The sequence below is a fragment of the Microtus pennsylvanicus genome, chromosome 21 (genome assembly GCF_037038515.1).
Source record: "Microtus pennsylvanicus isolate mMicPen1 chromosome 21, mMicPen1.hap1, whole genome shotgun sequence".
In the NCBI taxonomy this organism is placed as follows: Eukaryota; Metazoa; Chordata; class Mammalia; order Rodentia; family Cricetidae; genus Microtus; species Microtus pennsylvanicus.
The window spans coordinates 32,274,016-32,298,817 of record NC_134599.1 but is presented as its reverse complement, the minus strand read 5'-3'; the positions used below and the strand labels follow the sequence as shown (position 1 = coordinate 32,298,817).

The 24,802-nt window shown below is 44.3% G+C and overlaps 1 protein-coding gene across 1 annotated transcript in view; it reads right to left on the bottom strand.

Moving 5' to 3' along the window:
* Positions 1–24,802, bottom strand: part of Plekhh2 (pleckstrin homology, MyTH4 and FERM domain containing H2) — a 108,901-nt gene that overhangs the window by 30,364 nt on the left and 53,735 nt on the right. The window contains exons 9-17 of the mRNA XM_075955211.1: positions 23,630–23,705; positions 21,983–22,077; positions 21,334–21,478; positions 20,462–20,598; positions 20,253–20,363; positions 19,802–19,888; positions 18,201–18,359; positions 8,095–8,175; positions 3,937–4,116 (exon numbers count right to left, since the gene is read on the bottom strand). Of these exons, the coding sequence (XP_075811326.1) occupies positions 3,937–4,116; positions 8,095–8,175; positions 18,201–18,359; positions 19,802–19,888; positions 20,253–20,363; positions 20,462–20,598; positions 21,334–21,478; positions 21,983–22,077; positions 23,630–23,705 (1,071 nt within the window). The remainder of the gene's footprint in view (positions 1–3,936; positions 4,117–8,094; positions 8,176–18,200; positions 18,360–19,801; positions 19,889–20,252; positions 20,364–20,461; positions 20,599–21,333; positions 21,479–21,982; positions 22,078–23,629; positions 23,706–24,802) is intronic.

Here is a 24,802-nt window from a genome sequence, read left to right as displayed (position 1 = left end):
AGCAAGATAAAATTAATACAATACATGGTAAGAGTCTAGAATAAATACAGCTAGCTAGCTAAAATTCTTTTAAGATGTACAATTCTTGTATTCTAAGAAATACAACAAAGTCTATCCAATTTAAAATTTTACTAACAAAGTAATACATACAGAATACTGAAGAAATAAAAAAATTAAGAAAATAATACCCAATTTTTCAACTTCCTTTTTTCATCTGTAGAAACACATGTGTACACTGGATTTTTATTTATTTATTTTTGGTCTTGGTTTTTCAAGACTGGGTTTTTCTGTGTAGCTTTGGCTGTCCTAGAACTGGATTTATAGATCAGACTGGCCTTAAACTCAGAGATCACCTGCCTCTGCCTCTTGAGCACTGAGTTAAAGGCAAGCATCTCCACTGCCTGGCGTGTAGACTAAATTTTTACATAGTTGATATTACACTAAAACAGCGTTATAATTTCTGCATTATACTAATACTCAGTGTTAATTTTTCAGGTAAAAGATATTGTCTCATGTAACACTTGTTAATTAAAAACAGCATTTGTTACATTTTCTATTTTAAAATATTTCTGAAATAAAATTATTTTAAAAATAATATAGTCAATTAGTTTGTGATAATTTTCTCAGTATGTATTCCTTTTAAAGAAAATTCTGGGATCAAACCCAAAGCCTTGCACATGCGTGATGAGCAGTCTACAGCCAAGCTCTATCTCTGGCCTCCTTAGTGTACAATCTTTAAAAATGACTAGGGGTCATGATGAGGACATGGGCTCTAGGAGTTGGCAGAAACCCATCAAACGGACAATGCTGGAGCTTCCCAGAGTGCTCTTGGGCCTTCTTGCTCCTCCAGGACCAGTGAGGTGAACTCACAAAAAATTTTAAATCTTTTGACGATTTGAAAATTTGTCATTTCTTACCAATTCCATCTCTTTGGTTATAGAAGAGGCTAAGTTACAATTACTAATCACTAACTGTCTTAGTAAGTTCTTCAGTGGGCCAGCTCTCATTATTCTAATGGAAATATAGGGGGTTTTGTTTTGTTTTTTAATCAAACAGGAAGCAACAGAAGCAAATGTTTGGGAGCCTAGATTCTAGAAACAGAGAAGTAGGTCTACACTTCAACAGGCAAGTACTTCTGTTTTTCCTTCTGGAAATGGAATAAAACCATCTTCTGCAGTTAGTATCTATAACGACAAAGAGGTCCATGGCGCATTTTGCCTGATATGTGTGTTCAAAACACAACTACCAAGAGTAAGAATTTCTTACTTGTATTTTAAAGACACAGTGGCCATGCACTGAATAGTTCTGAGTTTTTTGTAATGTATTCTAGCTGCATTTATGATCTTATTTGATAGAAAGGATTTTAAGTATTAAAAGTTTATTTATTTTGGTTTTAGAAGTGTCTAAGTGTTTTGTTTACATGTTTCCCACATGGCATGTCTCGTGCCCTTGGAGCCCAGAAGAGGGCATCAGAGGCCTCGAGGCTGGAGTTACAGATCGTTGTGAGGGTTGTGAACCTCTGTGTGGGTTCCGAGAACCAAAGCTGGGTCCTGTGCAAGAGCAGCAAGCTCTTAGGTGCTGAGCCCTGTTGAATTTGTAAAGTCAGATTTATCAGCCACTGCCACTGGAGTTTCTTACGTGTGTATTTTTCTTAGAAAGCACTTTCTAGTCAGAGACGAAATAAGAGAGCTTTTGTTTGTTTGTTTTGGTTTTTCAAGAAAGGGTTTCTTTGTAGCTTCGGAGTCTGTTCTGGAACCAGCTCTTGTAGACCGGGCTGGCCTTGAACTCACAGAGATCCACCTGCCTCTGCCTCCCGAATGCTGAAATTAAAGGTATGTGCCACCAGAGCCCAGCTAAGATAAGATCTTTTTTAAACTAAAATATTCATTAAATTGATACAGAGATGAATAATTTGCATTGCTATAAATCTTGGTTTATTGATATAAATTTAAGGTCAATCTTGTTATACGTATATGTATTTCTGCTCTTGATTAAGGTATTGTGATTGTGTAGTTCATTTAAAAATATAATGTAGTATAAGGAAATATAGGTTGTTAATGGATAATCATCGATAATAATCAAGCTTGTAGTCATGTTAGATTTTCTAGATATATAGAGATATATTTCAGTTAGATAGGCATTCTACATATCTTTCAAAGACTCCAGAAGGATATAATATTACCTAAGTAAACAAGAAGTAAGCAACTTCCAAAACTCTAGAAATGACAGAGACATCTCGCTGCCTGTACAGTCACCCAAAGTTCTTCTGTACGGTTGGGGCATCTATCTTTGGCCTTCAGGCCCATAGTATTCAGCAGACTTTTCCATAAAGCAGGAAATTTCAAAGACAGTTCAGTCATTTTCTTTTGTATCCTGCAGAATGTCTCACAGACTCTTTTATGAATCAGGAACCCGGAAGGATCATCTCCCCTTTAGGCAAGTTTAGCAGTCCTCTCTCTGCGGGTTCTTTGTGTCCAGTTTATGCAACAGTCCAGGCAAGAACAGTTTCTTGCCCAAATGGCTAACAAACTCCATAAGAAGCCTCTTCGATGCCCATCTTCCTCTTGAAGTAGATTGGTGCTGCCAGGAGCAGATGTGTCTCATTGTCATGAAAAACCCTAAGTTATTAAAATATTTTAAATGCCATATTCTGTGCTGCACATTTTGGAAGTTTCTCGATTGCACTTCCTGTTCACTCAAGTAGTATTGTTTCCCTTCTCAGATCTTTGATGGAGTTGAAGATTAGATAATCGTAGTTACCTTCCTCATGATTTAGCCAAGCTTAATTTCAATGCAATAGTTAGACTCCTTGAAATAGAATATTTAGTAAAACTTTTGTTATGCATTCCTTGCTTAATATTGTTTATTGTTTGTAATTTTATATTTGGTACCTGTTCCTATTGTATATAGTTGTATTGGGTTTGAATCGATCTTGTTTAGACAAAAGGTGGAAGATGATGGGGAAACTCTGCCAACCAATCACATCTGGTTAAGGAGTGGCTACCTAGGGCACAGGAAGAAAAACTGGGAGGACCCAGATGCAAGCTCTCTATGAGCTTGCCAGGCAGATAGGAAGTTAAACCTCCAACTCTTGTAGTGTGAGTGAGTTTCCCCTTATAACCATTTAAACATAATTGTTATTCTTGAGCTGACCTGGTTATTTAACGGACCGACCTAATTTGCAACAGCAAATTCTTTAAGTTCTTTAAATTCACCTGGAAACTATTCTTTGTCAAATGTGTAAAATGAAAAGTTAATGTTTTCCTTAATAGTTAATTTCATCAAAATACAATAAACATATTATATACTATTATATATAATAAATACAAGAAATACTTTCTTCCCATCAGTTTGTGATTCTTCCTTTATTGTATATAATTATAAATATATAGCAAATGTAATTAATTATTCACTTTTTGTTGTCTGTAAACCAGAGTTTTTAACTGAAAAAAGGAACAAAAAGTGTTAGAGGCTTTAGATTCACCAAGAATGTACATGCTGTGAGGGTCAAACTTTTTTTTAAAAAATTAATTTTTATTTTATGTACATTTGGTATTTTGCCTGCATGTATGTTTTATGAAGCTCAGATCTTGGAGTTACAGACAGTTGTTAGTTGCCATGTGTGGTGCTGGGAGTTGAACCCAGGTCCTCTGGAAGAACAGTCAGTGTTCTTAACCACTATGCCATCTCTCCAGCCCTAAGGGACATAATTTTTAAACATAGAGTCTTTTTGTCCCCCACGGTCACCATTAATTTCAATCTTGGCGCATCTTCTGTCAACAGATTGAAGATTGGCATGAGGTTCACTTCCAGAGAATCTCATAAAACAGATATTAACGCAAATCTGTTCTAATTTCCATAAAATTGGCTTGAAATCATTAATATCCCGAGTAGGAAGTCTGAATTCCTGCGGACCAACCCCAAGGCTCTACTCACCTTTTCGTGCTTGGACCCGATCAGCAGGTATGTCGGGCCTTGGTCTTTGGGGTGGATGACGATGGTGTAGTGGGTGGAGAGCAGACAACGTCCACTGGCTTCATAGTCTTCATCGGAGTCACAGGACCTGTCTACCTCCTCCACCTTGGCCTCCCAGAGCTTGATCTGACCTAGAGGAAACTGAAGCAAAGGTTAGCAACGGTCAGGAAGCTATAATGGTCCTTTGCCTTCTTCCTTTTAAAAGGCACGCTTAAAAAAATGATTGACTCATTGAAATCTGGTCCTCCACTTTGTTACAAACGTAACAGCAACGAGCAGAAACCCCAACTGTGACATGCAACAAGCAAGTGAGGAGAGGGCATTTAACACTTGAGGAGAAAACGAGCAAGGATGAGTGCGTCAGTTTATTCTGCTGGACTCGAACGACTGATTCCTGATCTAGCAATACTTCAGCCAAAATACCCCGGGGATTCAGTGTTCCTCACTGAACTGACGAGAGGTTTGGTAAGGGCTAGCGGATCAAAAGGTAAAGTGTAGACACAGGCTCCATATTGTTCACAGGAAAATTAACCAGGCAGTTGACATGACGGTCACCTCAGGCCTCATAAATGTCTAATGTTCTCAGGCTACTCATCAAAGCGTGGAACGCGTCCTGGAGAAAAACAGTGGCTCTTCCATTGCAATATAAGGGTAAGAAAACTGTCCTACAGGTAGCTTTGTTAAATTTTACCTATTCGTTTACTGACTAACATAAACATGTCTTCCACGCTGGTTATTCAGCATGTTTTAAAAACTTTTATGTTAGTTAAGAACATCACAGAGCATTCTTCAGATTTATAACTTCTTAAACATCTGGCCAGGTTTGCAATAGCAAGAATTTTTTGGAGGGGGGGGAAGTGTGTTGAGGCAATGCCTCACTACACATCCAGGCACTGCAGTTATCCCCCTGCATCGACTCCCTGGATCCCGAGATTACAGGCATTCATCCCATGCCGCCTGGCTGCAATTCTTTGAAAAAGCCTGCTCTAAACACAGACTTGAGCTATCATCCATTTTATGATGCATTCCAGGGCTCCGTGCTTGGACTCTTTGTCCTGACCACCTACACACCACGGGGGTGATCTCATCCAAGCTCATGGCTTCAGTCCCGGCAGATGTTAGATACTCCCGAATGCCTAACTCCAGACTCATGATCTGGGCTCAGATGTCAAACAGCGTTTCAAACTCCCTTCAACACGTCCACCTCAACCACCTGCTCCTCCCAGCCTGCCCCACCGCACTCGGCGACTTCGTCTTTCCAAAAGTTGGGGCCAAAACCACTGACAGCGTCACTGACCCCTTTCTTTCCCTGACATAAATTCTGTCAACAGGTCTTTGGAAAGGTATGGTCTCTCCTGAGCGTGCCACAGCCACCACTGACCACAGCTCTCCCTGCACCGGATTAGGCTAACCGTCTCCTAATTAGAATCTTCCTCACTCCCTTCAGTCTGTTTCTACATAGACGCCTCGTGTCCTGTGAGACAGGGGAAACAATGTGCTGGCTCTGTTGAAAAACCCTCCAGTGTGTCTCGTCTCACTCAGTAAAAGCTGGAGGCGGCAGGACACGGCGTGCCAAAAGACACCTCTTCGGCCTAAAGTTTATTTTGAACTATAGCTATTTTCAAAGTGAAACAAAAACGCAGGTGCAAGGGGGACACTCTGTCTCCCCGCCTTTTTTTTTCCTTCAGGGCAGGAGATTAAAGCCCCATATGGAAGATGCTCTTGGTAACAAGCTTGAAAACAATCTTAGCGTCAAGACGGGAAGCTTATACAGAAACTCCTGTTCAGCCCCGCCTATCCTGGTAGGCACTTCTCTGCCCAGTCAGCTACAACAACCTGTCCCCTGGGCCTTTCCCTGTTTCCCCAAGTTACTGCTCTTTGTCCAGTTTCCTAGCTGTCCAGCTTCATAGCGTCTTCATTTCCCGACAAAGCCTTGTGTGCCCTACACATTGTACATCCAATACACTTGTATACTTTTCTCTTATAATCTGTCCTGTGTCGGTTTAATTTTGAGGCCTACTGAAAACCCCACCAACACAGAGGTAAAATTTTGTCTCCCTTAGAAACTCAGCATTTCACTTTGACCTACTAAGGACAGCCCTCACCTCGCCTCTCACTGGTCTTCTTCAAAGAGGTTCCAGTCTAGCTGCATGGACACCTCCCCCCTTTTCTAAACACAGCAGGTATGCTCCTGCCTCAGGGCCTTTGCAGTAGGTGCTCCTTCTGCCTGGGACATTGTTACAGACAGTCACACGGCTGCACTTGCACTTCCTCTAGAAGCCAATGAAAAGTGACATCTTACTGGAATCGTGCGCAGAAAGCAAAATAAAATCCACCTGGTAGCTGGGTAATAGTAAAGATGATTTAATTAAACATGTTATTGTTCACACGGAATGTGGTTTTGACACTTTTTAGAAATTATTTCTATTTCCTGTGCATGTGTGTGTGTGTGTCTCTGTGTGTACCATGTGTCAGTGGGTGCCAGCAGAGGCCAGAAGGGGTGTCCCTGGAACTGGAGCTACAGGTGATGAGTGTCTCCATGTGGGTGCTGGTAAGCAAAGCCAGGTCCTCTAGAAGGGCACCCAGTACTGCTGACTGCTGTGTTAGCTCCCCAGCCCCACAGTGCGAGTCTGTACTCAGTAAATGAGTAATAAATTCACAGAGAGCGGCTATTATTCTGAGAACTAAACAGAGTTTACTTCTGAAAAAAGATGTAAACTCATCTACACTTTTGGGAAAAAAAAGGTAGGAAAAGAGTAAAATAATCAGGCAAAAGGTCACATTGATAATAAAAAGCAGGTTTTCAAAAATGTGAAGAAAATGAATTCTGCTATAAAACAGAACAGTACTCTGCTAATCAGGCGCTCCGGGCACAGCATCCCCATGACATCCTAGTCTTTGTCACCTCAATGTTTAGATCAGTTATTATTGCGTCATGGGATTCACTGTATGTTCTGGCTTGGATATGAAGTACCGTCCCCAAGGGCCCATGTGTTGGGGCTTGGTCCCCAGCTGCTGTGACGTGTCTAGAGCTTCTGTAAACTCGAGAGAGTGGGACACATCCAGAAGGAGAAGGCCACTAGGGACACATCCGTCCCTGACCTCTCTAGCCCCTTAACTTCTCTGGAAATAACTCTCTTACTGAACCTTCCAACAGTTTCCCCCAACATGTGTCCCCAATTCCATATCAAAACCTCAATTTTCTTTTCTTTTTCTATTTTTGTTTTGTTTTGTTTGAGATGGGGTTTCTCTGTGACAGCCCTAGTTGTCCTGGACATCTCTTTGTAGACCAGGCTGGGCTTGAACTCAGAGATCTGCTGGCCTCTTGCCTATCGAGTGCTAGGATTAAAGGTGTGCGCCACCACACCCAGCTAATGTACATTTTTTTGAGGAACCCCGTCCCACAAGCAATGCAGGGAACAATGGCCCATAGGTTAACTACAGCTGGTAGACCTGAAAGCACAGCCTGTGAAAAGGGACCAGGGATATAACTGACCCATATGGTCACTGGCCCAAGTCTAGTATCATTAACAAACTAACCAGCTGCAGGCTGCTGTTGCATGGAGCTAATACCATCATTTACATGTGGCCCACACAGCGTGGCTAACTCCATGTAGTCACGGTGATATTACAGTGGTACTACTGAGAGCCTACAATGACTGGGGGCCATTTCCCTTTTGACAGACGGCCCATCTTTCTACTTTCAAAGTGAAGATTGCTCTTGTTCCTGGAGGTAATAGTGTAGACGCGAGAAGACAGAACACAGAGGGACAAACAGATGAACAGTATCCGGGCATCCGAGGACCCGACGACCTGGATTCCTTTTCCTCCCCTGCTGTCCTAGCTTCATCTAATCTGTCAGAACACTGGGGAGCATGGCAAAGTGAAGGCCCGAGGGGAATAAAAGAAAGCTTTGCTCTTCCGGTTCTTAGGAAGGGTGGTGGGTGAAAATCACTGAGCGAAAATTTACAATCAAGGGGAAGTTATTACCCCAGTTATAAATATACCAGCAGAAATTCCCCAAGTTTTTGCCTAGCAACAGAAAAGTCAAAAATGAATACATTTAAGCTGCCACAAGCAAAGTTCTTTCATTCATTGGGATATTAAGACCATACATACCTTCTCCTCTTGACTGCGAAAATAATACAAGATCTTCCCAACAAGCGTACACCAGACTCTCTTAGAGTAGCCGTGTTTTACCTGAAATTAAATTTCAGTGGATTAAAGTGCAGTCCGGAAGACTGGAAAATTGCAGTACAGTTTACACATTCTCTGTGACGCTCTGCGGGTGTGCAGTTTGCTCAAGGCGGAAGGGATATTCTGAGCGGACTTCTCTAACACTGCCAAGACTTGCCTGTGACAGCGGCTGACAGCAATCACACAGCCCGGCCCACCACACAACACTTCCTGAGAGTTTGCTGTGTCACGGACGATGCTTCCGGATGCTTCCGACTGTTCTCAACCAGTGGGTCAAGACCCCTTTGGGGGTTCAAATGACTTTTTCATAGTGGTCGCATAAGGCCATTGGAAAACACAGATATTTACATTACGATTCATAACAGTAGCAAAGTCACAGGTCTGAAGTCACAACGGAAATAATTTTGTGGTTGGAGGTTACTGTAACATGAGGGTCACAGCACTAGGAAGGTCGAAAACATTCTTGTTCTAGGACTAGGATCAGGAGCCAATTTCACAATTAGATTTATTTCTTAGATTCCTTATTTCAAAGATTTCCAATAACCCAGTGCCTCTCTGGGTTGGCACTTTAATGGTCAAACAAAGAAATTATCAAAACCTGAAGAATCCTAGTGATTTTGTGAATAAAAAAAACAAAAATGTGTCGCCTTCTCGAGAAGGAAGCAGGCGAATGAGGCAATGCTGTCAAAGGCTTCCAGTAGGCTGAGGCTGAGACCGGGTCCACTCAGGTCCACAGTAAGTGGCAGAGACAGAATCTGCCTCTAGCCCTTGACTGTGTGGAGCCAGAGGTTAAACGGGAGAGGCCGATGTGAACACGACAGGGCCTCCTTCTGTAAGAGCTCACAGTCTTTGCCGATGACACTATCATCTGCTGAGGTGAGGATCATGAAGGGGTCAGACCCGGTGGCTTTTGTAGCTAGCGCTGGACTGTGAGTTCCAGCCTGCACTAGTCCTGCCCGGGTACAGTCACTGAAAGTCTACACCAGACACATACCGCTGCTCCTCCATTATGCGAGAACATGAAGAAACCCATTCCCACCAGGGGCAAGCCTAAGATAGAGCCCAATTACCCCACTTTAGAATATTTTGTGCTTGTTTGAACCTACCCTGCTGTTCCACTTCCCTGGCATTGGCAGCGTGCACACACACACACACACACACACACACACACACACACACACACACACGCAAACACGCACGCGCGCACTTTCTTTCTCTCCTTCACAGTCTTCTGTCCTCAGGCAAGTGACTTACCCTGCCACAACACCAGATTATTGTATCCCTCCCTGGGTTATCATGTGACCAAATAAGACAATACATAAAAAAAACAACATAATAGTAGCTGCAATAAATACTTCCTTCCTCCTATATAAACTGCCAAACACATGGACTCTGTGAAACCCACAAAACCAGCTAGCCCTTTGGCTTTTGAAGCGATGGTTTAAACAAATAGCTCTGCCACTAATGTTTTTATGGATTTAGAAAGCTCCTTTTGAAACAAAGACAACAACAAAAAGTTTTATTTGGCAAGGCATGCCTCAGTTAAATTAAATTTGGAAAGCTATATTTCCAGAGGAATATCCTGGGTTTTTCAACAGTGCTCTGCAGGACTGTTTCCGCTCTCTCTAAACAGCTCCGAAAGAAGTCATGTATTTTGGAAATGATTTATTTTTAAAATAGAACAATGGCTGCGTCTAAACTAAAAGTAAGTGGAGCGCCTCACCAAGTCCTGTAAAAGCTGCACTTTAGAATGTAAACACAGCAGCTTTATACACACACCTTACATTAGATCTCTTCAAACTCTGCTTCTGAAAACATTTTAACGAAGCATATCATACAGACAAAAATACTAGACAAAGCCGGGACGTGGTGATGCACACCTTGAATCCCAACACTCGGGAGGCAGAGGCAGGCGGATCTCTGTGAGTTCAAGGCCAGCCTGGTCTACAGAGATAGTTCCAGGACAGGCTCCAAAGCTACAGAGAAACCCTGTCTCAAAAACAAAAAATACAAGATAAATCCACGACCTCAAAGGCTTGGCAAACCAAATCACTTAAAAACTCACTCTTGCCTTTGCCTTGGTAACAGAAGCCTTCCGTATCAGTGCTGTTAAAAGTTGGAGAGCCTATGTCAGCACACAAGTTCCCAGTCTCCTCTCTTCCCTTGTCATCTCATCCCTATAATGTCACCAGCCTCGCTGACTCTGGTGACAGTACCTAGCATTTTAAGTGCTTTTGATGTGTCAGGACCTGTCTGAACGCACTTTCCATGTTGAAATGAAGTATAGTTCATGTTTTCAACACCCTCAGGGTTATCTCCCCTTCCACAGATAAGGACACTGAGGCACAGGGCCTGTGAGTAACTTATTCCTGGTCACGTGGCTGGTGAGTAGCAGAACCAGCACTCGGGCCCAGGCAGCATGGCTCACCGGCCCTCAAGCTCCTGCCTCTGAAGCATCTTCAGCTGTGCTCATCCATTTCCAATGAACTGCTGAGTTTCATGTTTCCCAGCCCCTCTCACACTGCTGTTCTCGGACCTGCTTCCTGGTTCGAGTCCCCTGATCCAAGCATCTCCTAGTTTCTCCCTCCCTGTCTGGCTTTTCTCCCTTCTCTGCCAACCTGGGATCCCGTGTTTGATCATAAAACAATTCTTGCTCCAGGGTCTATGAGCAAATCACATTCCTATGCTCCTAACAAATCCATTCAAAATGACTTCACCTCCACTTGCCTTGAATAAGAGGGTGTGAGAAAGGAGAACACCATCGTAGATGGGTATTCTGAGATGGTCTTAGCCATAGTTAACAACCTGAGAGTGGATGGTGAATCTGTGAAGGGGTATTATAACCTTTACTTTGGGTTATTCAAAATGTTCTAATAAAATATACCCTTCAAACCATCACCTTGGTACGCGTGAAGAAAAACAAGTATAACGTTAATTGTAGAATCCAGGAGGTAGAGATATCGGTGTTTATTGTAAAAATTCTTCCAAATACATTTCACATTTGAAATTTTATATATGATGATGTCAGAAAAAGTCACCATGCTCCTGTCCCCACACTGTAAAGTCTCTGCTTCTAATATGGGCATTGAAGACACCAGAGAGAAAGAACTAACACGAACTCTAAACAGCACAGCTCTGTGAGCCCTCGGCAACACGGATAAACACCCAATGTCTCTGGCTACACACATGCTCAGTGATTACGCCCAGCCCTTCCCACTCTCAGGAGCACCTTTGTCTTGGGGAGACCAAGGAAACCAAGGACAGTATAAGCGACCCCACTCCATACCCTCGAATGCAGACGCCCGTCCACACCGCTCTTCACTTCCTTCCAGCCCTTCCTCGTGCCTTTCCCCGATTCCCGCCCACTCACGTCAGGGTCTTATTCTTAATCTCCCAGGTCTCATAGCTTCTTCCCTCAGCTTATAACACAGGCATATGCCTTCCCATCCTCTTGTGACTCCCGGTCAGCCCAGCTGGATTCTTTCGGTGTCCTGGCGAGTACAGACAGCCATAACCCCCCCCCACTCATGCCTCCCACTTCCCCTCCTCCCCACTGTGCTCTCTGAGCGTGGCCCACAGACCCCACCCTTCTGCTCAAGGGCTCCACTCCCAGGCTCCATGACAGTACCGTCGGGAGTTTTCATCCATGCCCCTACATCCTTACATTTTGGATGTTCCGCTCCCTTGCTCTAAAAGTCTACATTAATTTTTTCTGGATGTCTTCTCTCATTTTTATTGCTCTAACAGTTACTTAAATGATGCCAAGTCCCCAAGCCCTCCTTTCCCATCCAGCTCTCTCCATTAATGTAGGTTCTTCTGCTGCCTCCTCGGCTCCCAGTTATTATAATGCGTGTGAGAGTGTATGGTGGGTGGGTGTGGATGCACAGTCATGAGGTCCATGCGGAAGTCAGAGGACAACTTTGTGAGGTAACTCCCACCTTTCCCCGGGTTCCAGGGATTGAACTCGGGTTGCCAGGCTTGTGTGGCAAGCACCTTCACTCGATGAGCCATCTTGCTAGTCGGTAATGTTTCTTAGGTAAGATATCTTTACGAACTGGAAACAATGCCATGTTCCCTTTAATACATTTCCTCATGCTGTGGTGACCCTGAACCATAAAATTATATTGTGTTGCTGCATAACTGTAATTTTGCTACTGCTGGGAGTCAGAATGTAAGTAGCCCTGTTTTCTGATGGTCTTAGGTGACCCTGAGGAAGGGCTATTCGACACCCCCTCCTGTGACAACAGGTGAGGTGTGACCCACTGCTATAGTGCACACCTCCTGCCCTCCACGATCATCACGGACCAACCTCTCCGAAACATTAGACAAGCCCTAATCAGATGCTTTCTGTTATAAGCTGCCTTGGTCATGTTGTCTTATCATAGCAATAGAGTCATAGCTAATATACCCTCTGACTTCCACGTGCTTGTGGTGCCATGTATTTGCCTAAATTCACATACACGCAATAAATAAACAAAATGCCAGTTGTGGAAAGAAAAGTGGTATATGTGTGTGCGCCCTATATGAGCAGAAGCTGACATTACCATCCCGATAAAATGAGCAGCAAGCAACCAAACAGAAACTTAGCCCGGAAGAAAAGCAACTGTTAGCCAAGACCTTCTTTTCTTTCTTTTTTTTTTTTGGGTGCCAATTAAAATATTTTTATTAGACATTCCATTTTCCACCTGTTTTATAAGACATTGCATTTTCCACTTAGGATATCTTCTTTTCTATTAAACACAAGAGTTTACTATACGATTTCTCTGAAACAAGGGGCAAAGCTCATAGTTATGAATTATAGAGTGAATGGGTTTAGCCTAGCATTGTATTCATTTTTAAAAGAATGTTTTCCACAATGCAAGGAAGTTCCCGATAATAAAGTAAATGTTTGAGTGGTAATGAAATATTTTACCAGAAAAGAAATAAACAAGACTGAGCTGATTGATTCAGCAAAGTGTTTGTCAACGCAAGCGTGAGGACCCAAGGTCAATCCCATAGTACCCATGAGAAAGACCAGGAGAGGCATAAAAGCCTGATGCTGGGAGTGCAGACACAGGAAGAGCCCTAAAGCTTGCTGGTCAATCAGTCCAGAAGTCTGTCAGGCTCAGTGATAGAACAGAACTCAACAAATATACAAATGAATAAATAAATGAGGTGGACAGCGATTGAGGAAGACTCCTGACAAACTTTTAGCTTACACACGCGCGCGCGCAAACACACACACACACACATCACATGTCTCTGTTGAATACGCTTGTGAATTCTTTCTTACTTCTGGTGCCCAGTGTTACCTCAGTGGGTCAGATTTTGTAAATATTACTGAATACCACCTGCCCACGTTCCCATTAGATATCAATGACAGCGTAGTAATATTTCACCTCTTAAATGGAAGGCAAGCATATCATCATGGATTTGTAGATATTTTACTGTGTCATCTCAAAAGTGACCAACAGGATGTTTCAAACATTTTTAACAGTAAGTGGCTCTGTCCTTTACAGGTCGCTGTCGAGGCAACCAGAGTTGTGAGCTGCACCAAGCCAGTGACGTCACTCTACGTGCGGACGTCACTCTGCGCACTGATGTCACTCCACGTACACTTCTGCCAGACCGTTTGATTGTAATGAACGTAGTAGACGCACCGACTGCACTAGCGTTCTGTTAGTGTCTGTATATTGTAAGGGACTATTATTGGAGCTGATATGTAGAACAAAACTATTTTTAATTTCATGGGAATGGGCAGTGCTAAAAGCTCAGCTAATTTGAAGCAATCTTACAGAAAAGGAGGGAAATGGTGCTGTTTTCAGTAAATGCTTGAGAAGTTAATAATTAGTATCCAGTCTCAAATAGTTAACAACATTCCCCAAACATAATAAAACCACATGGAACTAACCGATCTACCGTGGCATCCTCTTCAGACGTTTGCTTCTAGGTTCAGATTCAGTCTCTGATATCCGCATGGTGGGAGAAAGAACCGTCTCGCACAAATTGTCCTCTGACCTCCACCCACACATCCAGATAAATAAATGTAATTTTAAAATGAATATAAAACATTTTTTAAAAAAATCCCATTTGATTTAATCCTCTTTGTTCAAAGAATGTGTCCTTTGAAAGTGATCTGAGTTTGCAGACTTTACTGTAGGGATGTTTACCACGTGTTCAGTGCCTTTACCTGCTGAGCCATCATCACACCAGCCCCCAAATGGTGTCTTTTTAAAATAGTTGGTATTTGGGCTAAGGAAGCATGCTCAGTCAGTAAAGTGGACCTGAGTTCAAATCCCAGCACCCACAGAAAAAGTGAGGAACGGTGGTGTGCTTTTAATCCCAGTGCTGCAGAAGAGGACCCCTCAGGGCTCTGGCCAGGCAGCCCAGTAAATCTCTGAGAGGACCCTGTCTTCAAGAACAAGTTGAGGACTGGTGACATGGCTCGGTGGGTAAAGACACTTGTCACCAAGCCTGATGGTGACAAGTGCTTTGTATTCAATCCCAGAGCCCACATGGTGGAAGGACAGAACTGTCTCCCACAAGCAAGCGACAATGCACTGACCCCACACACAGCTGCAGTGACATCTTCCCCTGACACACACTCGCAGGTGCACGTGACAATGCACTGACCCCACACACAGCTGCAGTGACATCTTCCCCTGACACACACTCGCAGGTGCACGTGACAAGGCATTGACCCCACACACAGCTGCAGTGACATCTTCCCCTGACACACACTCGCAGGTGCACGTGACAATGCACTGACCCCACACACAGCTGCAGTGACATCTTCCCCTGACACACACTTGCAGGTGCACGTGACAATGCACTGACCCCACACAGCTGCACTGACATCTTCCCCTGACACACACTCGCAGGTGCACGTGACAATGCACTGACCCCACACACAGCTGCAGTGACATCTTCCCCTGACACACACTCGCAGGTGCACGTGACAAGGCATTGACCCCACACACAGCTGCACTGACATCTTCCCCTGACACACAGCTGCAGTGACATCTTCCCCTGACACACACTCGCAGGTGCACGTGACAATGCACTGACCCCACACACAGCTGTAGTGACATCTTCCCCTGACACACACTCGCAGGTGCACGTGACAATGCACTGACCCCACACACAGCTGCAGTGACATCTTCCCCTGACACACACTCGCAGGTGCACGTGACAAGGCATTGACCCCACACACAGCTGCAGTGACATCTTCCCCTGACACACACTCGCAGGTGCACGTGACAAGGCATTGACCCCACACACAGCTGCAGTGACATCTTCCCCTGACACACACTCGCAGGTGCACGTGACAATGCACTGACCCCACACACAGCTGCAGTGACATCTTCCCCTGACACACACTCGCAGGTGCACGTGACAAGGCATTGACCCCACACACAGCTGCACTGACATCTTCCCCTGACACACACTCGCAGGTGCACGTGACAAGGCATTGACCCCACACACAGCTGCAGTGACATCTTCCCCTGACACACACTCGCAGGTGCACGTGACAAGGCATTGACCCCACACACAGCTGCAGTGACATCTTCCCCTGACACACAGCTGCAGTGACATCTTCCCCTGACACACACTCGCAGGTGCACGTGACAATGCACTGACCCCACACACAGCTGCAGTGACATCTTCCCCTGACACACACTCGCAGGTGCACGTGACAAGGCATTGACCCCACACACAGCTGCAGTGACATCTTCCCCTGACACACAGCTGCAGTGACATCTTCCCCTGACACACACTCGCAGGTGCACGTGACAAGGCATTGACCCCACACACAGCTGCAGTGACATCTTCCCCTGACACACAGCTGCAGTGACATCTTCCCCTGACACACACTCGCAGGTGCACGTGACAATGCACTGACCCCACACACAGCTGCAGTGACATCTTCCCCCCCCACACAGCTGCAGTGACATCTTCCCCTGACACACAGCTGCAGTGACATCTTCCCCTGACACACACTCGCAGGTGCACGTGACAATGCATTGACCCCACACACAGCTGCAGTGACATCTTCCCCTGACACACACTCGCAGGTGCACGTGACAATGCACTGACCCCACACACAGCTGCAGTGACATCTTCCCCTGACACACACTCGCAGGTGCACGTGACAAGGCATTGACCCCACACACAGCTGCAGTGACATCTTCCCCTGACACACACTCGCAGGTGCACGTGACAAGGCATTGACCCCACACACAGCTGCACTGACATCTTCCCCTGACACACACTCGCAGGTGCACGTGACAAGGCATTGACCCCACACACAGCTGCACTGACATCTTCCCCTGACACACACTCGCAGGTGCACGTGACAAGGCATTGACCCCACACACAGCTGCAGTGACATCTTCCCCTGACACACACTCGCAGGTGCACGTGACAATGCACTGACCCCACACACAGCTGCAGTGACATCTTCCCCTGACACACACTCGCAGGTGCACGTGACAATGCACTGACCCCACACACAGCTGCAGTGACATCTTCCCCTGACACACACTCGCAGGTGCACGTGACAATGCACTGACCCCACACACAGCTGCAGTGACATCTTCCCCTGACACACACTCGCAGGTGCACGTGACAATGCATTGACCCCACACACAGCTGTAGTGACATCTTCCCCACACACACAGCTGCACTGACATCTTCCCCTGACACACACTCACAGGTGCACGTGACAATGCACTGACCCCACACACAGCTGCAGTGACATCTTCCCCTGACACACACTCGCAGGTGCACGTGACAAGGCATTGACCCCACACACAGCTGTAGTGACATCTTCCCCCCACACACAGCTGTAGTGACATCTTCCCCTGACACACACTCGCAAGTACACGTAATATAAATAAATACAAATTTTTTTAAATGAAGGAAAAAACAAGATGGACGGCTCCTGAGAAACACTGAGGTTGACCTCTGACTTCCACATACATGCACACGCGTATACACGCACACGCACACGTACAAACACACTTGTACACACTCACAAAGAAAGTTGATATTCATCCGTCTGTTCATCCAAAATTAGTGAGTTAACATTTGAACAAGGACACCGGCAAACTGTGTTCCAGAGTGACACTCTTGCAAACTGCGTTCCAGAGTGACACTCTTGCAAACTGTGTAAGTGCATTTCAATGCTGGATTGCAATTTTCTTTAAAGTCCTACTTTTAAGCAGATTTTTAAAATGATATTCCTTATATCAATTTGTGCATTAAAAATTCTTAGACAAGCTGATTTCTGCTCTACTTGCTGGTCTTTTCTATTCCTTCTCAGCTCTACTGTATCTACCCCTCTCCCATTGTGTCCTTCAGGTTTTGGTATCCACTCTTTAGTTACTGGTTAGAAAAGGCTTGTTAAGAGCCGGGTAGTGTTGGCGCACACCTTTAATCCCAGGACTCGGGAGGCAGAGGCAGGCGGATCTCTGTGAGTTCGAGACCAGCCTGGTCTACAAGAGCTAGTTCCAGGACAGGCTCCAAAGCAACAGAGTAAACCCTGTCTCGAAAAAAAAACAAAAAGAAAAGGCTTGTTTAATATTTTTACGCAATTATCTATTTAACGTGTATGTGTGTGTGTGCGTGTATGTGTGTGTGTGTATGTGCATGCGCTGCAGCACATGTATGAAGGTCAGAGAAACTGGTGGGAGCTGGTTCTCTCCCACTATGTGGGTTTTAGGGATCAAACTCAGGTCTTCAGCCTTGGCAGCAAACTGGTAAGCCACCTTATCAGCCCAAGCTTACTGCATATTAAGGATATTAACTGGGTTTCACAATTTCAATGACCTAATTTTTTCATTTATATTTTTGCACGTGACCATATTTATCTTTCTTTCCATCTCTGAGATCCTCTTCCCCCATTTTGGGCAGTATACTAAAAAACACCCTTCCCACCCCAAGACAAAATATTAAATGCATATTATTATCTGAACCCCATTATTCATGATGCATGCAGCTTACCAAAGCAGCTTCCTAGGATGCTGCTGTACATTCGAGAGTCCTACCTTGGTGAGCAATCCCTTGGCTGTTGGTTTGCCCTCAGGCTGTAGGCAAAGTGGATTAGCAGCTTGTACTCGCAGAACGTTCTGTAACACTTTAATCCATTCTTCCAATATATTGGGAGAATCTGCAGTCAGATAATATGTGTGTTTCTCTGTGGTCAGCTAGAATGGGAGAAGGAATAACCGGAGAGGCACTAATGGTGACTTAGTCCTTGTCCAGTCAAACGTCATTACTGACAGGAAAGCAAACACATTACATAGACTCCCTGGTTCCAAGGAAATGTAGAATTCTTTAGCCACTGTGTGAGAATGATGACCACTGAGTTAAAATCATTTGCCCGTGGGCCTGACACTGTTCACACTATTAAATCTAGGGTCACGGTTTACATCTTTAATCATTTGCCCGTGGGCCTGACACTGTTCACACTATTACATCTAGGGTCACGGTTTACACCTTTAATCATTTGCCCGTGGGCCTGACACTGTTCACACTATTAAATCTAGGGTCACGGTTTACACCTTTAATCATTTGCCCGTGGGCCTGACACTGTTCACACTATTAAATCTAGGGTCACGGTTTACACCTTTAATCGTCACACTTTCCTCTTCCCCTCACAGTGTGAGGAGCTCTTGACTGTTGGACAGAAACTGGAGATGATGGTAAACAAACAAAGTTATCAGGGCAAGAGGGACTTGCAGGGAGAGCAGCGAGATAAAGAACTATAAACAAATGAGAAGAACTTCCACACCAATTCCTGGTGCTACACGTGACCAGTTACTAAGAACTCACAATAGTCCAGTCTCAAATTAACCACGTTGCCAATTTCCCAAATATTTCAGGGCTCTACAATTGATTCTTGGCAGTCATATGTTGAAGCTTTTCCCCGATTCATCCATTTTAACCCCAGGCATCTCCAGTCTACTGGGAATCACTCCTGAGCCTTTCTAGCAAATGTCCTCTACCCACCACAGGAACAAGATTAAACAAATAATGCTTATTGAACATTTCAGAAACAAAGTGTCCGGATTTAGATATTTCAGGCTATCTCAAGAGCATGTTTTAAATTGAACGGGGCTATGGGTAAGATGGGCACCAGCCACTTCTGATAGCACTCGGCAGTGCAGTGCCTCTGGGCACCAATAGAGTTCCCTTTTTGAAGTTCACGGGAGAACTGCCACTGTCCAATTCTATACTAAAATACAAACATTCTTGAATTTGATAGTGTATTATGTCAGGAGTGGACCTAGCCAGAGTCCATCTTCCCAGCCAGTATTTAATTAAAAGCTTCCTTCAAATTTGGCTGAAAAATATTATGTTTCAAACATCTCAGAAATTCATTTACTGGATAACCTTCCCCTAAAACAGCTTGACGTTTTGAGACCTGAAAATGCCCAGGAGATTAAACATGGAAGAACACAGGAAGCAAAGGTATAGGGTCGCAGTGTGAAATACCCATACTTCGTTCCAAGTACAGTTTTAACTAAAAAATCTTTTGAGTATCAAAGTGATTCTAAAATTAATAAAAATGCATCAAACAATCCAATCTCAATGGAGAAGTGTTTCTCATGGTACCAAAAGAATGACAAATGGAAAAGATGTTCACCTGGACTGTTTGCTTGTTATCGCCCCTCAAGATACTGCTGGATGCGCTAAGTTCAATGTGGCCCTGGGGTTTCCGAATTACATCGCTCTGCACAAAAGGAGAAAGGCAAGCACAGATTAGCTATACCAGCAGCTACAGGAACTGTTTTCCATCATTAATGCATAATTCAAATGGTAACCTTAATTTTACTTTATGTGTATGGCTATTTTACTAGCACAGGTGTCTATACATCATGTGCCTGTACAAGTCAGAAGGGGCCTTCAGATCCCCTGGGACTGGAGTTACAGGTGAGCCCACCATGTAGGTGCTGGGAATGGAACCAGGATCCTCTGCCAGTGCTGAGACATCCCTCTGGGACCCGCAATTCATTTTGTATTACGGGGAAAGAAAATACTGAGAGTCTGTTTCAAAGTGAGAGTCATTCAGATCTCAACGGCCACTGCCCACTCACCGGAGACTTGTAGTAAAGTAATTCACCGCCTTTCAGAACGAACCACCTCCGCTTCCAAGTCTTGACTTTCCCGCTCATTTTTAGTAGATAGCCAGATTTTTCTAACGGTTCCTAATGAAAAGAAAACATTTGAGAGTGATGTTTTGTTTTCCTTTGGGAAGTCAAACTAACAGATTCATTAATGTTTCAAAGTCCGAGTCACTATTTACATTTTTCCCGTTCTCACTGGAGGACGAGCTGGTTTTAGGGAGTTTCAGCTCAGGCTGGGAGCACTCCGAGTCCGCGCTATAGGCATCGGGTGGAATGGCGTAGTCGCTCTCCGACGCCACGGAAGAGACAGACACGCCTAGGAGAACAAAGATATAAACCGAGTCAGTTTTCTTCCTGGCGTGGGCCAACAGCAGCTGCGAGTCCTCCTAAAGATGGCAGCTAACTCCTACATCGTAAACTGCCCTTTGCAAGATTTATTCCATCCCTCTGGCCGTGGAGAACTTCTAATGCAGGAAATGCAACTAAGGGCTAGCCTGGCATCTAAAGCCTGACCAATGGGATTCCTCATCTCAGAGTGGGAAGCAACACTGCGCTGCCCTCGGGGTTTCCCGTGTGTGCCGTGAACACATGCGCACACACACAGGTTCTAAGAGTTTGTTGAAAGTTACAGGTACGCACAAAGTCAAGTTGTAGTGTTTTCCACTTTAATATCAGATTAAGCAACACAAAGTGTAGGTGTGTTTTCTGACGTTTAATAATATAGTAAATAAGTCTATACCACAAATTTGCAGCAAGGTAACTAAAAAAAAAACTAACAAAGAAACTTCATTTGGGCCCATTATTTCCTTTTATAATAATATGATACACTACTGGCAGTAATAACAGTAAGATGAAAGACTGGTGGTTTGTGTGAGGTCACAGAGAATGAAGCAGAAAATGACCGCGAGAACACCAATGTCTCAGTCCTAGGCGAATGCTCATTTCGCTCCGGCTCGGAGAGCGTATTCTCAGAAATCCCATTAAGATTAGTCCTGAATCACTATTCAGAATGTGCCGACGTTGCCTTCTGCGCATGCGCTTTCCCCCTCACCTCGTTTCATGGCTCTGGGACTGCTGGGCCCACTGCGGCTGCGTGTGTCTGATTCCGACGTCCGGGAGCTGGACCTGGAACTGTCCTCTTCCTCTGAGCCAGAAGAATCATCCAGGAAAGGGCTGCTACTTATCTGTGTCGCCTTCTAAAAAAAGAGCAGGACAGCACCCCTGTATCCATCTCTAGTCCCGGTCCTCTTTAGACATACAATGTTTTATAGAAAACGGTCACCGGTCTATTTTTAAAGAAAGGATATAGTATATTTTGACATCATGACAATCTGTCTTCAAAACTTTAGATTCTAATTAGCTAGGAATTTGACAAGTATAAAAGATTCTTGAAAACATAAGACTGTCAATATCTGACAGCCCTTGTTTTAATTAGGTTCTTCTGGCAAAGGGGACCCTGGCAGAAACACAAACCTTTCTAAATTGGGAGTTTCCATTGCATCATTAATAAAATGCTAACAGTTCGGGGCAGGGGCTTCTCCATCTCTTCTTGTCTATGACATACTAATGTAACAAGGTTTCACTCTACAAAGGCGGCAGGCTGTGTAAGATGTTTAGAAGCGGGGTCTGGAGCTTGAGGGAGTTTCCCTGTACACCCTGAAGACACCCCTAGGTCTAACAACGAGAGGTGCATTCATTACCCCCTTCAACGTTGTGTACACCGGGGTCGTCATATTCTTGTATATCAGGGATGTATAAAGGCCTGATGCAGAGTAGGAAACCATGGCGGCAGAATCTGAAACGGAAAACAACATTAGAGAAAAACCTTCCATCTAGTCCACTGGCCTATTTCTTATGACTACGCATGAAAAAGAAATCAGATTCGCAGGGGGTTAGTCACATGGTTTTGTGGATTATGACATTTCTAGGTTTACATCTGCACGTCTTTATTTTTAGAGTCTTACTGTGGAGCCTAGGCTAGCATCAAACTAGCAAGTGATCTTCCTACCCCAGCCTCCTGATTGCTGGGGTTATGGGCACCAGACACAGTTACAGGTCTTCTGTTTCTCATGGGCCATTATTTCCTCATGTTGGCAGCTCCCCCACTAGACTGCAAGCTCTCTGACAGCAAGAACCATGAGAACCATGCTTTTATTTCTTTAGCCTCTCACTCATGCCTAGCTGTGAAGAACTGAACACCAGTGACCTCTGACTGATTCAGTAACTGGTCCCTTGGAAGATGTTCTTCCAGGTAGGAGCCTTGCCTCTAACTGGGTGTTAAGACACCACCATTCTGAAGCCCTGCCAGGAGACTCCAGTGACCATGGGTAATACAGACTTTCCTGAATAATGCTAAGAACAGAAGGGATCTAGGACAGAATGTCAAGGTTCCCTCTCTAGGTGAGTTAGGAGGTCAGGTGGAGGCAGAGAGAACCACCGGAAGTCCGTGAATTCTAGAAACTTCTGTGTGAATTATTTTTTTCTTTTTATGTTTTTGAGGGAAAGTCTCATGTAACTCAGGCTAGCCTTGAACCCACTATGTAGCTGAGGCTAGCTTTTAGCTCTAGATCCTCTCCTGCCTCTAACTACCAAGTGTTGGCTTTATTTTTTTCTAGTGGGAATAATTGTTTTTATAGTAATTTATTTAAGGAAATGGGGAAAAGACAAAGAAACCAATAGTTTTATAATTTTTTGTAACTTTAAACAGATGAAATGCCCATGTCTCTCTGCTTTGCTTTCTTGGGGTAAAAACATAATAGAGCGCCTTCTCCATCAGGGTTGAATGTACTTGTGCCTTTCCCTGAATACGATGAACACCAGTTTAAGACAAACAGGCAACTGTTTCCTGAACATTTACATAATCCAATTATTCCAAAGACATTTAGGAAGGTCTTGCCTAGTGAAACAGCAATACAAGATCATATAGCTTTAAAACCCCTTTTATTACGTTTTTTTTTTTTTAAAGTCACAAACAGTTGAATCCCCCGGCTTACCCATTTTCAGTGTGTTATTTGCTATGGTAGGGCTTATCCACCATGTTGTGACACAGACCTCTGGAAACTCCAAGAGCATCTCCCCTTCCCCAGTTTCCCAGTCCCTGGTAATCATCGCCTGTGTTCTGCTTCTGTGATTCTGATGGCTTTGATGAGCTCATCACCCCAGAGCCATATGCACCTGCCTCTTGGTGGCTGCGCCCCAGTCTGCTCTGAACTTAGGCATGCACACACCCTCGAGGCGCACTCGCAACAGCATGTACCTGCCTCTCGGTGGCTGCGCCCCAGTCTGCTCTGAACTTAGGCATGCACACACCCTCGAGGCACACTCGCAACTGCACGCAAAGCACTTACTTTTATTAGCATTCTCCGCATGGAAGGCCTCAGACATTCGAATGCCTGACTTGGCTACAGCATATATTCTGCTTTCCTAATATAAAAGAGAGATTGAACCAGGGGCTTACAGCCAAGAAATGAATACACGGAACATAACACTTTTCAACTGTTTTTCAGATTACTATCTGGAGAAATATAGTGTTAGCACAAAACACAGCAGTGCCAATAAAACCCAGCACTGTGAGTGACTTGCAGGGATTCCTCCCATTTGTTAGTTATTACTCTATTTATTTTTGTCCCCGAACATTGGGTTGGTATCTTGACCTCTTTAGAAGACATAAAAACAGTCACGAGAAAGCTCTTTTATAATCATTGACCATAGACAAACACCACTTCTAATATTCTAACATTCTATATGTGGTTACAGAACTTTATACGGGAAAGAAACATTGAATAGCTGTAACATCAAGCCAAAAACTGTTTATAGCCATTGATTACATACATATCTTTTTAATATCCTACCACGGTTAGAAGAAAAAGAAAAGGAAAAAAAAGTTGCGTTCAGAATCATAGCAGAGCATTGAACGTTACTGCCTTCTTACTTCAGCGTGCATTTTAGTAAAGGAAAATAGACTTTGGACCAAATAAGAAATGGACTTGAGAATGACACTGGCATTTATTATCTTGTTCCAAAGTAGCTTATTATGTTTCCTCTTCTCCAAAAAAACGATTTCTGAAATGGGTACTGTAAAATTAGCATCACTGCCCAATGAGAAAAAGGACCCAGTGGCTCCCAGTGCCATAGATGACCACATGTTTTATAAAAGGTCTACACTTGAACACAGTTGCCTGATCCAGAACACAGCAGTCAACTGGTGCCATGCTCTTCCTCCAGGCTTGTCAGGGTCCACAGTAATGGGCACAAGATCACTGATGATGGGGGCATGTTAGATGGATGAGTGCCAGAAAGAGTAGCTAAGGAGCGCTTTCTTTGAGCATGTGGGATTGGCACTCGGAGACTAACTGCAGAGGTCAGTGAGAAAGCCTGCGCTGCTAAGGCAGTCTAAGCAGGAGCTTCATGGCAGCTGGAGTCCGTGCTCAGCATGAAGGAGACAGCAGGAAGCAGGAAGGAAAGCCGAAAGAGAGTCACTGTAGATAAGAGGACAAGCCAAGCCAGGTCACGGATTTATA